Source organism: Haliotis rubra, unplaced genomic scaffold (genome assembly GCF_003918875.1).
Source record: "Haliotis rubra isolate DU_JTF1 unplaced genomic scaffold, ASM391887v1 Scf712, whole genome shotgun sequence".
NCBI classification, from domain to species: Eukaryota; Metazoa; Mollusca; class Gastropoda; order Lepetellida; family Haliotidae; genus Haliotis; species Haliotis rubra.
Window position 1 is genome coordinate 337,994 of NW_025767427.1, and position 17,770 is coordinate 355,763.

At 38.7% G+C, this 17,770-nt stretch overlaps 1 protein-coding gene across 2 annotated transcripts; it reads left to right on the forward strand.

Moving 5' to 3' along the window:
• The first annotated feature begins 6,807 nt into the window (after nt 1–6,807).
• Nucleotides 6,808–17,263, forward strand: LOC124259207 (sulfotransferase 1C2-like). 2 transcript variants are annotated; one of them, XM_046693304.1, is made up of 5 exons: nt 6,808–7,052; nt 13,423–13,734; nt 15,082–15,185; nt 16,002–16,162; nt 17,055–17,263. In XM_046693304.1, exons 1-5 carry the CDS (start codon nt 6,890–6,892, stop codon nt 17,170–17,172), a joined length of 858 nt encoding a protein of 285 aa, XP_046549260.1. In that variant the 5' UTR covers nt 6,808–6,889; the 3' UTR covers nt 17,173–17,263. The 2 variants fall into 2 exon arrangements, with proteins under 2 accessions (XP_046549260.1, XP_046549259.1); XM_046693303.1 differs by having other exon boundaries at nt 6,811–7,052; nt 13,423–13,743.
• Nucleotides 17,264–17,770: the final 507 nt, after the last annotated feature.

Below are 17,770 nucleotides of genomic sequence, written 5' to 3' on the forward strand. Positions count from 1 at the left end.
TTTCACACCAAAATGCAATGTCCAAATTAATAACCGTGAGAGAAATCGAAATGCGAGCGCACCGTTACTGTAAGATAAAGGTTCCTACCGAAAACGTTTAATTCGATGCAAACTGACCGCTATGATAAGCAGAACATAATGCATTTCATCTGAAACCTACCTGACAAGGGCGGAGTACTGCTAATTTCTCTGTCCTGGGTTTCCGTTGAGATCGCTCAAGTTCCCGGATCCTTGTTTCCAAAGCTTCGATTGTCAAGTATGTTGCCATGTGTCAAGAAAACTATAGCAGCTATACAGACTGCCATTTCCAGTACCTTACTCTCATAGACTTACTTCAAAACAACCACGAAGTTTTTTCCAATCACGCGCGTGTACGTTTGCACAAAGATGGCGGCATTTCAAACAAAGACTTATGGGTACTCAATTATATTTTTTTCAAATCTATTGTAAACATGCCAATAGTCTGCTCACCCTTCACAAGTTTAGAAAAACACTGATAACTGCAATATGTGTTTATGTTAATTGTTTGTTTTTACAATGTCCGTCACATCTCGCGGGGCCTCATTCATTCCAAATCAAGCGTTTCCGGTTTCGGGAAAACAATTTTTGTACGTGGTCTGACTACCAGGTGGGCAGCACCTGCTACCTCGACCGTGATGGACCCAGGGACTGGGCAGCTGTCCACCTTGGCAGAATTTCTCAGCCTAAACAATGAAACAATAAGAATGGTGGATGTATTTCCTGTAATAAAGTACTCCAGCAGTGTAAGCTTTCTTTCAGATTTTTCGATGCGTTGATCGTATATGACCGATCCAATTGGATCCTATTTCTGTGTTTTTTTACCTCGATATTTAATCATATCAAGAAACAATGTGATGTGCCCTAAGATTTTGTAGGCAATTAAAATTGCATGCAATACAACGATGACTACTCCCCTTGCTGTAACCGTGTTTGGTGAAATAAACCCACACCCGTTTATTTGTCATCATTCACTTGATGGTCATTTAGTGAATTTATAACAGGTATAATTAGTGGTAACATCACTCAGATTACACGACAAAGATTCCCATTTAGCATTTCTCACGTCTACACTAAATATTCAACGTTATAAATTACGGTCTTATGTACTACATGTTATGTAATATATGCATGGAGGTGTAGCAAAAGGAATTATCAGCTGAGTTAAAAAAAAAAACACAGATGAAAGGATTAACCGATAACACGCTAATTGATTTATTACTTTTATCTTGCACGACGTCTTTGTCAAAAGGGCCCGTCAAAAGGTAGGGTTTATGTTTGTAGAGTTACTAACGTATACTGAAGAGGTTTAGTACCGTGAAGTAGACATTTGTGATGTTTGTAACAACAATAAGGCACACAGGGATTGTCAGGTTGAACGCATTTGGAGAACAATGGATGACAGGCATGCAGGTAACACTAAATTCCCAAGTTGAAAACAAAATAAATTGTACAACGAAGTGATATTCGTAGAAAATACCAGATTTTAAAGAATATTTTACCTATATTATGTCTATTTATGTCTATTATGTCACCTATTTCGCTAGGCAGTTCAGAAAGTTAATCCCTTAAAACAACATGCACCGTCAGCCCTCCAATATCAAAGGATTTTCACTGTAATAACAAAGCTCTATTTCCAAGTAAGACATCACCGAATATACCCACATTCTGTCGTGTAAACACAGCGACCTTCCTTCGAGGATTAACCGACACTATTTGATTTTTTTTAAAGAATTGTGGACATTATGTAAAAACTTGTCAGGTGTATTATCTTTGGTGTCCAATGAAACCCAGTCACGTGACATGGAACAGTTTTTTGGGCAGCTGCCGATGAATGGCATATCGTTCCATTATGTGGATACTGATGGATACTTTTCTCGAACAAGGTAATAGCCCATTAGTTTTGTTATACCGTTAATTGGTTTTAAGTTTGATATCTGTATTTTGTTTTCATTTTTCTTGTAGCATTCAACAAAATTATTCCACAAACAACATGTACTAAGTCACACTTAGGGCAAATGTGTGTGAAATATGATTCCCTTACATTTTAGGTACTCTATGACATATCTAGAAAGCCATTTTAGAAATTTATGAGGTTCCAAAGTGCTTAAAATATGATAATGGATCAATAATGATAATGCTATAATTAAAAGGCAAAAAAAACCGTTCATTGACTTCATTTTCTCTCAATCCTAACATTTTTCACCACTGGCAGATGAAGTTAAACTTAAATATATTTTATGTCTATAAGTCTACTGTATAATTTGTTGTTGCCTGTATTATGTTCTTTATTGAACATTTACGAAACTATTGTCCTTTTTACTACAGCTATGTGTAATGTGCATAACCACTCCCAGTTAGTTGTATTAGTATGTATCACTTTGAGAAAAAATTACAAACGGAAAGCCGTAACCGAAACCTAGTGGAACCCTACCCGGCGTTCTTCAATAATTGAGGCATCTGTGAGTGTACCTAACAAAACGTAAAGGAGACAAAGTAGGTTTAACTGCTCCTGAAATTAATCTTTCATGTGACAGTATCTTTTATTTGAATTCTGGTGTACAGAAACACTGAGATCACTAAACTGAAACTTATATACCTGGAATACATAGACAGTTTAGCGTAGGTTAATGTAGGTTTCTGAATATATACTGTATATACTGGTATATATGGAGTAATTTCCTCTACGTTTGTTTCATTCACGTTCCCATCAATGATGGTTTCCAGCTGCTTTATGCAATGGAAACTACCAATGATACTTTCCTGTAAATTTCCATTTCTGGAACTAACTTTGTTGATTTCCGGTAGTTTCCAGTCGCTGAAACTAACCTCGAAAATTTAAATTTGTAAATGTGTGCATTATATAAAAAACAAACTTATATACTTACCTGTCTGCGAAGGACAGTAAAATAACTAGTACATCACAAATGTACACTAAAAACTAGCATATAACCATAAACACTTTAACAGTACAGTATTTAAATGGGCTATTGCTTTTGCTCCCTGCATGGACCCTAGCTGGATTCTGTATATAGAAATTATTTTGCAAGTGTAACAGTAAATAAAAATAGTCCCCCCATTGGAACAGCGCAAAGCTAAGTTTGCCATTTCATCTAAGCTGAAACCAATAGACTTGTCAGTTTCCGGGTACAGAAACCTAGCTGAAACCTACATTACCCAGTATCCAATAGGTTTCCGCAACAACGGAAACTAATTCATTTTTCCGTGAATGTTTCAGCGACCTGAAACTTAATGGAAACTCAGTTGTAGAAACCTGACGGAAACCTAGATTTGTTAGTTTCAGTTTTGTAAACTATGCGGAAACTAGCATTGTCTGTTTCCGGATACTGAAACCTAGCGGAAACCTACATTACCCAGTATCCTTTAGGTTTCCGCAAGAATGGAAACTAAGTTATTTTTGCTGTGCTTGTTTTTACTTACATGTATCGTGACACGGTAATCCCATCTGACCAGTCCGCCACACAGTACCCGTGAAGATCCGGGTTAGAATATAGATCTTCAGTAACCCATGTTTGTCGTAAGAGGCGACTAACGGGATCGGGTGGTCAGGCTCGCTGACTTGGTTGACACATGTCCTCGTATCCCAATTGTGTAGATCGAGGCTTCTGCTGTTGATCACTGGATTTTCTGGTCCAGACTCGATTATTTACAGAATGCGGCCATATAGCTGGAATATTGTTCAGTGCGGCGTAAACCTAAACTCACTCACTCAGCCATACAGACCGTTTCTAGATTTATTCATTTTACTTGTGACGCAGTTCTGTTTCTTTTAAACCATCATGTCACAACTAATCCGCGATTTTTTTTAGCCTCGTAGTCAAACTGGTATACGGTGTGTGTACAGATCGTCCAAGTCATAAAGTGTCCAGCTAATTCATGGTAAACCCTCCCCCCTGGGAATACACATCTGTCTGCACTACTTTTTAGGCCTTGATCAGTTACATGATTAGATACCTTAAAACAGATGGTTATGGGCCAAAATATAGCTCAAATCAGGACATGCTTCAAGTCGGTTGAATGCAGGTTAAAAACGAACTTTATGGATGCCAATTTTTATGATCTGAGGAGTGAGTTGAGGTGAAATTGGGTTTAACGTCGTGCTGGGGGAATATTTCGCTCATATGACGACGTGCATGCGTGTGTATGTGTATGTGCGGCTGCTTGTACTAGCCCAGACTTAAGCTGGTTTTATAGTGCTAGCCCACTGAGATACCATGCCGCAGTGAAGCATGAATACCCCACTCAGACACATTATACTGACTCCGAGCCCACCAGTCCTTGTTGTACCCATTAATGCCGAGCGCCAGGCAGGGACCAACAAGTACCATATTTTAACGTCTTTTGGTATGACGCGGTCGGGGATCGAACCCGCGACCTTCCGTTCTCTGGGCGGACGTTGTAACCACTACACCACGGAGGCGGTCGATCTGAGGAGTGAATCCGATGATAAAGAACATATTCCGAAACGTTTTCCTCATATCACAGAAGACGTAATCTATAAAGTTCTTGATGTGTATCAAAATGCCGTTCAAATCCTTGAATAAAGGTATTCAGTGTAGCCACACCAGTTCATAGTCACCCTCAGCCACACTCTGAACTGTCATCATTCTATGGGTAAGGGTGAAGCGTGATGTCATCTGTGGCGTTTCTTTAACGGTAAGGCAGATTGGGTAGCTTCACCGCTAAACTAATATTTGTATAGCGTCAATATCCAGCTCAGCTGCTCAAGGGCGCTTTTGTTTTCCCCTCGAATATTTGATGTCGTATTATCAATCTCAACTCCCGGGGGATCATACAACTTGTGCAGCCAATAGGCGCACCAAGGTAGAGTGGCTTTCCCATCTTTACGAGGTACCCATTCACAGCTGGGTGGATTGGGACACATAGCCACAGTACTTTGTCCAAGTTTACTGCACGTTGCTGTATCCGCAACTAGGTTTTTACACGTATCCATGTGGCCAGCTTATGGTCATTTACCAACAGATTCGTGGGTTCTTTTAAGTGCACACGGTTGTGTACTGTACACTAGGGGTTGTGACAACACTGAAAGAGTCTGCACACAAAGTTGACTCCAAGGTTTTTACACCCTGTCACATGTGGGCTCGATCCCGGCACCTTAACCTCGCTGGATCACTAGCCTGGCGCCTCAGCTCGTCCACTGCGTCCTTCACTCCGTCCGCTTCTGAGTTCGGTGGCATGATGATGAGTTAAGCTCTTATGGCAAGGCTTTATAATGCCAAACATCGATTGGAAGAGGATGTCCACATGAAGGTCCTTACGCCATAGGAACACAACTGCTGAGACTAAGCATGACCAGAAACGTTAAGATCTTGGTCCTCAGCAAGCCATGCTTCTCGTAACGGTGTTCATGCTCGCTGATTTGGCTGACACATGATTTTGTATCCCAGTTGCGTACATCGATGCTTATGCTGTTGATCACTGGATTCACTGGTCCAGACTCGATTATTTACGGACCACCGCTGGAATATTGCTGAGTGAGGCGTAAATATTTACAGTTAACAGATACAATAAACAAACAAACTTTCTCATACTGATAAATTACATAATCAGGCTTCAGTGTTGAAAGGCCTGAACTGAACCTCCTCTGAAGGATGTATCGATCCACGGGTTTGGCGATATTTAGGAATTTGACCAGTTGCATGTAGCCGTGAGGAAGGTGGAGTTTGAATTGCATCAGAGAAAATGGTAACATCAGCATCAACTGAGGAATAAACACAAGGATGCCAACTATATTACGACTCTTGAATACCATCTAGAGGTAGAGGACACTCACGGATGTTTACCTGCCACACAAAGGTACACACATAATATACCAGTAAAAATAATAATGTAACGTAGTGTAATGTTATGTAACGTAATGAATGTAGGTACTGGTACACATATATAATGTATTAGCACCTGTAATAATGTAACGTAATGTAATGTTATGTAACGTAATGTAATATAGGTACTGGTACATATATATACATTGTAATAGTACCTATAATAATGTAACGTAATGTATTATTATGTAACGTAATGTAATGTAGGTACTAGTACACATATATAATGTACCAGTACCTGTAATAATGTAACGTAATGTAATGTAATGTTATGTAACGTAATGTAATGTAGGTACTGGTACACATATATAATGTACCAGTACCTATAATCATGTAACGTAATGTAACATCACGCCACGTCACGTTCTGGTATACGAGCATTTAAATTACGGCATACAGCGGAGCCAGCGACTACCCTCGTCGCAATAAGACTATTGGGTTAACGCTGTTCTTTATTGTAATTTTGGCTTAGGTTTGTTATTATTTTAGACCAACATCTTAATTGCAGGTATCACAAACAATATAGCAAACTGCTGTGTCCAATGAACTCAAACAATCAGAGAAACAATTGTGAATAATATAGTGGTGCCATACGGACACGTCTATATACAGTCTCAGTTACATCTTGATGAGTGTGCACAATCGCAGTCAGTGCTGACCTCAATGTCGTTATTATTAATATGTTATAACGGGCATTTCATATTGCCTGAGATATGACCTAGATCACAGTCTGAGCTATAAATAAACTCCAAAGTCGTCACATGTCTTCCCAAACTGTCGTGTATGATGCGATATAGACTTGCACAAGTCTCTAAGGTAATAATTAATAGTTTATATGATAATTGAAAAAAATATAAATATTCCTCTAACAGACTGGCGTCCTTACGGTCCGCTGATCTAGACTTGCCTCTTTAAAGTGTAGTGCTATAGGTTAGTGCTATACATCCGTGACCCTAGCAGTCAGTAGAGCCTTGGAGCAAGGCAAGCTGAAACCCTACTGCCACAACATGGCGGAGAGGATAGTGACGGACAAGAGCGGCAACCCCCTTACGATGCTGGATGTCGACGGGGTATGGTATCCGGACGCCCTCTCTGCAGAGACGCTGAGAAATATCCCCAACGTTATCCTCAGGGACGACGACATACTTCTCTACGGATACCCCAGGTCAGGTACGTTGATAAGCATTGTGAGAGGCTCAGGCCATAACATTCAACTGGGACGCTGTTCGTGCTGTTGTGAGACTAACATATATGATAAATATATTCGTAGCGTGAAGGTACATAATGACGTTTTAAGTCTGTCCGGCTGCGTGCCGACCCCTGTACCTCGTAATGTAATGTGTTCTATATCTAGACACCCGTGCATTAATTAAGCACCACCCTATTTTGAAAATAAGGTGTGATGCTACAGAAAAATTAGGGTATGGCCATCAATTTAATCAACCTGTAGCTAAAGAAGCTTTATCCACCGACAGTTTTACAAATACCATAACCTTTTCTATTCTTTATGAAAGAATATGTTGATGAACATGTGATGGGACTGAATTTGTACCCCAAATAACTATTCATCTCCTGCTCAAACTACACAATTAAATTAAGTTTTAACTAAAAATAACAATTCTGTATATACCAAGATGACATTTACACATCAAGTAAGCTTTAATTATGCATAAACAGGAAGAACCCGAATGTCAAAGATTCAGACCTTTTCCCAACAATTCAGATTGCTAATTGAATAAAACCCTGAAAAATGGCCACAGTAATAAGATATTGGAATAATTTTTTTATGATTTGGAGTTTATTGTAATGAATAAACACTTCTCCTTGCCGGATACTGATAATGACAGCTAAAATCTGTTTGTTTTGTTTGTAAAGCAACTTTTACTGCATTTTAAAATTTGCCTTTTTTTAGTCTGACTGTAACCTTTCCTTTACAAACTTTCATCCATTCACAATAAATACCGAATTTATAGGCCACACAACAATCAACACCTGTTTTAAATATAGGCAATTATCCTAATTAAAGTACATGGTAATTTCAATGATGTTTTCGTTTTTGAAATGTTAAATGCTTGCTTTATCAAATTATAAAGGTTATTTTTTGGAAAGAGTTTAGAATTTCATTTCAGACAAAATTAATTGGTAAAAATACAGGGTGGTGCTTTTTTTATGCACAGATGTATATTACTAGTTGTACGTATAACTGGCAAAGGTTGTACAGATGCGTGGCATCTAATGTAATTTTATAGTTTCTTCCAAACGCACTGTGGGGTTTTGGGCTTTGTTTCCCGTGTAAACTCTACACAGACACTTTTTAAGTCGGTTAAAAAAAATTCATCTGCGTACCGAGTAGGGAATACACTTTATGCACTAAATTTCTGGCGCATTAAATACATAATTTGGACGTAATCCGCAAGAGATCGAGGGGCGGTGGGGTAGAATAGTGGTTAATGCGTTCGCTCGTAAACAAATTGGCATTATCTAAATTTGAAAATTTACAATTACCTACTGATAATTTTTAAAGGTGACTGTTCTGTTAAATAATTGTTTTATAAAAGTTGAATTTAGTATTTTTTTAAACCTTCTTGCACAGTGGGGTAGCCTAGTGGTTAAAACGTTTGCTCATCACACCGAAGACCCGGGTTCGATCCCACACATGGGCACAATGTGTGAAACCCATTTCTGGTGTCCCCACCGTGATATTGCTGGAATGTTGCTAAAGGCGGTGTAAAACTAAACTCACTCACCCACTCACTCACTGAAAGAGATTGAACAGAAGGAGGGAAGGAGAGAATGAGAGAGGGAGTGTGTGAGTGTTCCCAATCACAATAATATAAAGGTATTTGACATATATACAAGGTAATCTCGAGAAACATGGTTATCCACGATTCAGTAATTATAAGATGTAACAGTAGGATATAGCTATGGTTGACAATACATTTTCTAAAGCGATTGTTCTACGCTGGCGACGCCAACTTCGTCCTCGACAAAGCAACGGAATCCTGTAACCATAACGTTTGTGTCTATATGGTTTAAACGTATTTATTCGAGAAACGAATGGATTGGCAAACAAGCTACAAGCTTATATTAATGCCGCTCCAATACAATTTACAAAGGTAAATAAACCACAAAATTATCATTCAGGATGCTAGTAATCCCATGACAAACCACAAGGTTAATGTACAGTCAGATGATAATTCATATTTCAACAGCAATTTCATTATTACAACCGATATATATAGCCCAGCGGATAAGTGATCAAATTGTGCACTTCGTGTTACAAGCATGAAATTTGGCATGATTGTAGCTTATACCATTCTTATTACATAAAGATCGAGAGGCCTTGCTGATTTTTTATATTTTTCATATTTTGGGGGAAAAAAGTGAAAAATGATAATTCTTTCTATTTTTTTCATCATAACTTTTTCTAATATTCTCCTATTCTCAAACATCATATATCAAATTGTAGAAAATTCATAGCTGATCATTGTCCATATATACATGTCTTGTCTATCTTTAATGGTTAGGTCTATGGAAGTCAATTTATATCATGACAAACAGAAAAAGGGAAAATTGACGGACATTTTTCAAAATGGCCACCATATAGACTACAAATAAGTATGAGATCATCCCATGATCTAACAATTTTTTATCATTTCTTTGCAAAATCAAAACGAAAAGCCTCGTAGATTTTGGCCATTTTTCATTTTTGGGAAAATATGGGAGAAAAATGAATGAGAGATTTACAGTTTTCATTGAAAAGTTATGAAGAATGATTTTTTATGATAAATAGAATCTCACCCTCGTGTCTACTGATATTAATTATATCAACACTTGTTGATAAAGGTAAAAATAAAATTTGTACCTTTATCAAATCGTGTTGATATGATTGATATAAGTGGACACTTGGGTGAGATTCTCTATGTATTATGTATGAGTTTGGTGCCTATGGATCACCTATAAAAAAACATATCAAAATCAACGCAAACATGTTTGATTTCAACATCAATGTCAAAGTAGCTATATTCAACAATCTGTGGCAGGTTACTCAATTATGTCTTGAGTGGAATGGTACCTAGCTTGACTGAATTAGAAAATCGTCTCCTCCACATTTGCACAGTGCAGTGCACTTTAGAGCTGCTTTTCCGCATTTGGACCTGTTTGAACAGTTTTTACACAGTATTTATTGTTATTAGCATATTATAGCAGGATATTTGTATAGCAAAAGTTCTTTCTTGTTGTCATCACACCTCATAAAACTTGTCAGTTCTGAGGAACACATGAATTGGCTTCCACTCGTCGTCCTTTTGCACTTCCTCTTTTTGTTCTTGCACTGGATTTTACGTTGCGTGTTGATATTTGTCCCAAACGACACACACTCTCTGATTGGAGTTCAGAGGAGTATGCAAGTATTTCAAGAACACATTATAAAATATCCATCCAATGTTATTTGAGCTGCGTTTTTAGCTTGTTTATTACTGCGACTCCATCAAGGATTGATACGTCAACATCTGGTTTTGAGTCAGTTTGTGGTGAAATGTCTTCAAAGCAATTGAGAAGAACTGATTTTGTGCATGGACGTAGAGAACCTTGATGAGATCTAGATGGTACGCAAGAGTGATATTCATGTCTGAAAAACTCATTCAGGTTTCCATCCCTTGACTCGTCTGTATATATTTTGTCTTTATGGAAGAAATTTTGCATTCATACTGTTGACACAAATGTGGTTGTGTTGGCCATGGCTGCAACAAGCGTTTTCAATCCCTACCAATGTTTCACAGCTTCACAGGAAGTGACAGTGTGTCATCCTTTGGTAGAATAGGAAAGCAGGTCTTGGAATGGATGGAACGCGTTTACTGAAATTACAGACACCTTTATTTCCCTCGCTCGTCCACCACTTGAAATCACTAATGCACAGATTCATCAGCTTGAGAGATTTGTTGTGCTGCTGACAGAGCAAGCAACCACATGAAAGTGATTGAAGCAAGAAAGCATTTGTTCCCCACGAAGGGGAGAACATTGGACAATATACCCCCAACAGAATCAGCTTTGATCCAACATATAGAGAGCTGTATATCAGGGGGCTTATGTTTGGGGGCAATCCCTGATGAAATCACAGGAGTTACCAAGCCCTCTGGATAGGGGCTGGCAATAACTTTCTCAGGGAGAGCTTGTACCTCTATTTTCAAGTCTTTTGAAGGCATCAAAGAGCTGCCAGGAATTGCTGAAATGCATTGTGGGCGAGCGGGGGCATGGTGGGCGAGCTGTCTTAGACACCAGGCTAGTGATCCAGCGAGCTTGCCGGGATCGAGCCCACCTGTAACAGCTGTAAAAACCTTGGAGTCAGCTTTCTGTGCAGACTCTTTAAGTGTTGTCACAACCCCTAATGTACAGTACACAACCCGGTGCACTTAAAAGAACCCATGAATCTGTTGGTAAATGACAAGATGTCGGCCACATAAATACGTGCATACCTTGCTGCGGGTATAGCAACGTGCAGTAAACCTGTACGAGGTGCTGTGACTATGTGTCCCAGTCCACCAAGCTGTGAATGGGTACCTCGTAAGGATAGGGAAGCTGCAATAACTTGGTGCGCCGAGTGGCTGCAAGAGTTGTATGTTGCCCCGGGAGTTGAGATTGATAATACAATGTGCCGTTGAGATTGACATCCAATGATCAAGGGGGAAAAAACCAAGCGCCTTGAGCATGTATCAGTTCGTGGACATGTACGTTATATAAATATCCTATAATATAATAATAATAATAAATACTGTGTAAAAAAATGTTCAAACCGGTCCAAATGCGTAAAAGCAGCTCTAAAGTGCACTGCACTGTGCAAATGTGGAGGAGACGATTTTCTAATTCAGTCAAGTTAGGTACAAGCTAAAACCCGCAGCTCAAATAACATTGGATGGATATTTTATAATGTGTTCTTGAAATACTTGCCTACTCCTCTGAACTCCAATCAGAGAGTGTGTGTCGTTTGGGACAAATATCAACACGCAACGTAAAATCCAGTGCAAGAACAAAAAGAGGAAGTGCAAAAGGACGACGAGTGGAAGCCAATTCATGTGTTCCTCAGAACTGACAAGTTTTATGAGGTGTGATGCCAACAAGAAAGAACTTTTTGCTATACAAATATCCTGCTATAATATGCTAATAATAATAAATACTGTGTAAAAACTGTTCAAACAGGTCCAAATGCGGAAAAGCAGCTCTAAAGTGCACTGCACTGTGCAAATGTGGAGGAGACGATTTTCTAATTCAGTCAAGCTAGGTACCATTCCACTCGAGACATAATTGAGTAACCTGCCACAGATTGTTGAAATAGCTACTTTGGCATTGATGTTGAAATCAAACATGTTTGCGTTGATTTTGATATGTTTTTTATAGGTGATCCATAGGCAACCAACCTCATACATTATACATGTAAGTAAATCTTCTGATATACTCATGCCAATAATGGTTGTCACCCCCTTCAATTGTTTTAATTGGAGAGGGGGTGTGGGCTGGGGGTGTGAGGTGTGTGTGGGGTTGGGGTGGGGAGTGACAACCATTATTGGCATGAGTATATATTCCTTCAAAAGCTTTCATCTGTTCTCGCAATATTCTTGATACATAATTTATTAGGATTTGGAAATCTAAGACTGACTTAAGGTAAAATATGTTGAAAAATTCCAAAAACACCCTCCCCCCAATTTTTTTGGTAATATTGCCAAAATCTGCGAGGCTTTTGTTTTGAATTTCCAAAGAAATGATAAAAAAATGTTAGATCATGGGATGATCTCATACTTATTTTACTGTTGTAGTCGATATGGCTGCCATTTTGAAAAATGTCCGTCAATTTTCCCTTTTTCGGGTTGTCATGATATAAATTAACTTCCATAGACCTAACCATTAAAGATAGACAAGACATGTATATATGGAAAATAATCAGCTATGAATTTTCTACAATTTGATATATGATGATTGAGAATAGGAGAATATTAGAAAAAGTTATGATGAAAATAGTAGAAACAAATATCATTTTTCACTTTTTTCCCCCAAAATATGAAAAATATATAAAATCTGCAAGGCCTCTCGGTCTTTATTTAATAAGAATGGTATAAGCTACCATCATGCCAAATTTAATGTTTGTAACACAAAGTGCACAATTCAGTGAAAAACTGCACTTATCCGCTGGGCTAATACTGGACAAAATAAGTTAGGGATATTGGTATTTTTATCATTGATATTTTATCAGTATGTGAATGAACAAATAGATCATTATTCATAATTTCAAAATTTACATATATCCCTAACTATTTTTGTCCAGTATATGTCTTAAAGTTAACAATTCTTCAACCATATTTGGTACCAAATCTACCAGAAGCAGTGATGAAGAGGTAAACAGATTTTAAGATAGCTAGGTTATCGAGATCAGAAATTTCACTATTTTCATATAGAATTGTGTTTAAGTTGTGTCCATATTCATTGTGTGTTACAATGATCCAGTACAATCAATCCAAGAAAATGGAGACATGCTACCCTTCTGTTGCAGGTCACCACTGGGTGTTTGAGATCGTCAACATGCTGTTGTCTGGTAGCGCCGACAATGTTCCCTTCACCCTGGAGAGTGGTGTCCTGGAAGTCGTACCCGACGCAGCCCTCCAGAGTCTACCCTCCCCTAGAATACTCACAAGCCACGTCCAGCGTCAGTTCATGCCCAAAGACCTGAATCAGCGGACCGTGAAGACGGTGTACATCATCCGTGACCCCAAGGATGTAGCGGTGTCCTGGTTCCACTACTACACATCCTTTCCCAACAATACATATCAGGGATCCTGGGATGACTGGATACATCTGTTCCTGAGTGAGCAATGTGGGTAATTGACTAACAATTTATCAATGTCATTTGATGAAGGAAAACCAAGTTCAATGGATAGTCAACTTCTTTATTGCAATGAGTGCGACGTTTTGGTGTAACACTAGGGCTGCGCAATATAACCCGTATACCGGTATTTACCGGTTCGGGCATGAAAACGATACGTATTGCGATACGCTGATCAAAAAACGGTATTTTGACATGCATTCGGAAAAACTTCGTGACACTCGTAAATCTTCGGATATTTCCGTTTTATAAATTATTCCTTTCCTTGTTTCATTTGTGCCAAACATTATATACATTTTCATTTTGTCATGATTAAAAGTTGCTATTAAAGCTTAATCAAGCCTAGTGATTTTGTTGTGGTTTCGCTTTATAAATCAAGCATTAACTCGATTATAAGTAGTTTTTTGTTAAAAAAACCCTTCTTGCAATATATTGCAATACATATTGCAATATATGCTTTCGCATCGCAATATGAAAATTCTCTGCAATACCCACCCCTAACACCGTTATCAAGCAAGTGATACAAAGAGTTGCAACAAGGAGAGTATATACATAGCTGCATGGTGTGTATATACAATTGACAAAGTTGATGTACATTGGATTGCTAATTAGTGATTTGAGCAGAGTAGGTTGATGTACAGAGTGATTGGTTGTGATGAGAGGTGAGTTTATACAATGGTGAGTTTGATGTACAATGTGATGATAATTAGTAAGTAGGTTGAAGTACATTGTGATTGGTTGTGATTACAATTCACAAATGTAAGCGTGGAAGCCAGATGGATAAGGGAGGTATGGGTGGATAACTTGCGGTTGTCTTTGATTAGGTGGTGATATCCCGAGGAGATGAAATATGCAGCTATGTATATATTCTCCTTGTTTCAACTCTTTGTATCACTTGCTATATAGGGGCGGTGGGGTAGCCTAGTGGTTAAAGCGTTGGCTCGTCACGCCGAAGACCCTGGTTCGAATCCCCACATGGGTACAATGTGTGAAGCCCATTTCTGGTGTCCCCCGCCGTGATGTTGCTGGGATATTGCTAAAAGCGGCGTAAAACCAAACTCAGTCAGACTTGCTATATAACAGTGTCAGTACCAACACCGAAACGTCGCACTCATTGCAATAAGAAGTTGACTATCCATAAAACTTGGTTTTCCTTCATCTTTACAACTTCTAAAATGCCGATCAAAGACCAAAAATGAGTTTGAGTTAGACAGATGGATTTACTTAACTCCTCGGTTTATGCCATTGTGTGAGTCCACGGAGTCTCTGCGTATGTCATCTATTCAATATTCGTTAAATCCATTTTTAACTTTTTGCTTCACATTACAGTTATGTGGAGTACGTGGTTTGATCACATTCGCTCATTTGAAAAAGAATATGAATCAAAGGATCCACGCCTTCTGCACATTGTGTTTTATGAAGATCTTAAAAAGGTATTTTCAAATTTCATACCATGCACCTATGCGGTGTGCTTCAGGGGTCCTTGACATTTCAACTGGGGGAAGTAGGTAGTTTCACAAATTCCATTGTGACTTGACAGTATCCAGACGTTCATGTACAATGTGGCGCCCAGAAATGAACCCGAATCTTTGTCAGATCATAAGAGTTGGTCATGGTCATCATGCTGGAAGGCACGTATTGTCACTGTCGCGACTTGATGTGATTACACAATTGTTTGATATTGCAAGAAGTAAGAACATCATGAATCTTTCTTATTACTAGAGGACGGTATGTTCAATTGGTTCAGTAGGTAGGTTCTAATTGTGTGATTCAATTGTGAATAGTATCTGTGAATCACCAAGATTAAATGATCTGATTCTGTAAATTGTAAAGATGCATCACTTTTCTGTTATTTGGCATCCATTGTCTCATACGACCATGTGTTGCTGGTCCATATTCTTAACCTGAATCTCCATAACTCTAGATCTGTTGTTTGTATAAGGGGCTTGTCGTCGAAGGCGCCGCAGTTCGCTGAGCCGAGTTGCGTCCCTTGAGCACGCCAGAAACCTAGGACATGGATACAAATCCTGGTTCCAGCCCTTCATATTTCTAGGATTGTCAGCACAACTCCCATGTTCGAATTTTTCACCACCAAAGTAATAAATACCCGATGGGCTTTCGTCCTGAACTTCCTGAATACTCTGAACACTCTTCAAACTTCACATACTCACTCACTAAATTCCCACCCACCTAAAACCCACTCACTCTGGTATAAGAGATCATGAAATATGTATTGTTATTTGTTTCAGGATCCACTCGAAGAGGTACGAAAACTGGCAACATTCCTTGATACTCGCGTTACGGAAGATTTCATAGATAAAGTTGTATATAAGTCTGCATTCAGTACAATGAAGAGTCAGAAGGATAAGATAGGAGACAAATGGAATGCAAGTCTGGGCCAATATAGAAAGGTTTGTAATTCGGACAAGAAGGAAAAACACACAAACGATTAATTGTATTTGCATACGCAAAAGCGCTTGATTTCTTATTTAAACAGAGGTTTCGAAATCAAGTAGCATAAACCATTAATTGTAAATCGTTTAATTTGGATAATTAATTAATATATTAAGTAAAATGCATACATTCATAAAAGACACAATTAAGGGCCATACCCATGCTCGTATACACGATAAAAATGATAATTACTCACCACATTGTGTAATAACATCTTTGCTGCCGGAACTATTTGCACTCGGTCACATGACCAAAGTAACGTGATTAAAACAAAATGTCGGCTGTCATTCACAACACATCTCGAAGTCGCGATAGTTAACTGTTCTTTGCTCGGTTGAGTGTAATAGCATTTATATAAGAAAATAATATGTTGATTGAAGGCATTTGGTTACTTTTTCATACCCCATTATTGTTTGAAGAAAGAAGAACTTAAATAGACTAATGTTGACAATCATAAATGAAATGTATTCATACGCGTGAACTATGTTATGACGGCGTAATGTACTCGTTTTGTAAGTTGAATTTTGAGACGTAATTTTGCTAATGTTGGGTGCGTAATAAACAAAATACTAAACGATGTCCCGTGTAATAGATACCAAACCATTCACTCGTTTCATAAATTTGGTATTACACGGGACATCGTCTAGTATTCTCCATATCTCTATCATATTGGTCTATCCTTTAACACAGAGCTAACATGCCGGGGGATACATGGAGTACAGTATAAACCAAATACATTATTAACCCATCGCATGATAAGACGACGGTGAAGGTAATCGGACCAGGAAAACCTGGGCCAACGAAAACAGGTTTCACTTCCACTGTCTCATGATGACACTTCTCCATGCAGGTACGGTGGGAGACTGGAAAAACATGTTTACGCCAGGACAGAAGGCAACGTTTGATGACGTCTACCGGAAGAGAATGCAAGATTCTAGATTCCTACACCGTTATGAAAGTTCCTGACTTTGTACTCGGGAAACCCCGGACGATACCGTACAGTATTGACGTGTACACTTTTGTGCCAGTGATCAAAATAAAAGCGATAAAACCCTTTCAAATTATGAGAATTCTTTGTCAAAAGCAGAATGGGTTGTGCAATTCCGTTTGATAGACAACATACTCTGCAATATTCAAGCCATATAGCGGCGGGCTGTAAATAATCGAGCCTGGACGAGACAATCCAGTGATCATCGATCTACGCAATTGGGACACGATGACATTTGTCAACCAAGTCAGCGAGCCTGGCCACCCGATCCCGTTATGGCACTGGTTCAAGTACAGAAGGATCGACTTCAGATAATATGCTTTTAGCGTGGTAGAACAATATTTGTTCTGTGCAATGAGTAAAACTTTGCCCCATTTGAAATATAACAGATACTAGTTCATGTCAACGGATCGTTGATTGTTGGTTTAATATCAAACATATATATGTAGTGTCTCAACCAGTCAGAACGTAAGCAAACGTTTCCATTCTCTTGAAGATAGCGTGTGAACGTTTTTTGTTTACAACACCTAAGGGAGTTAAGATAAATAGGGCCCGTAAGTAAGTCACGGCACTTCC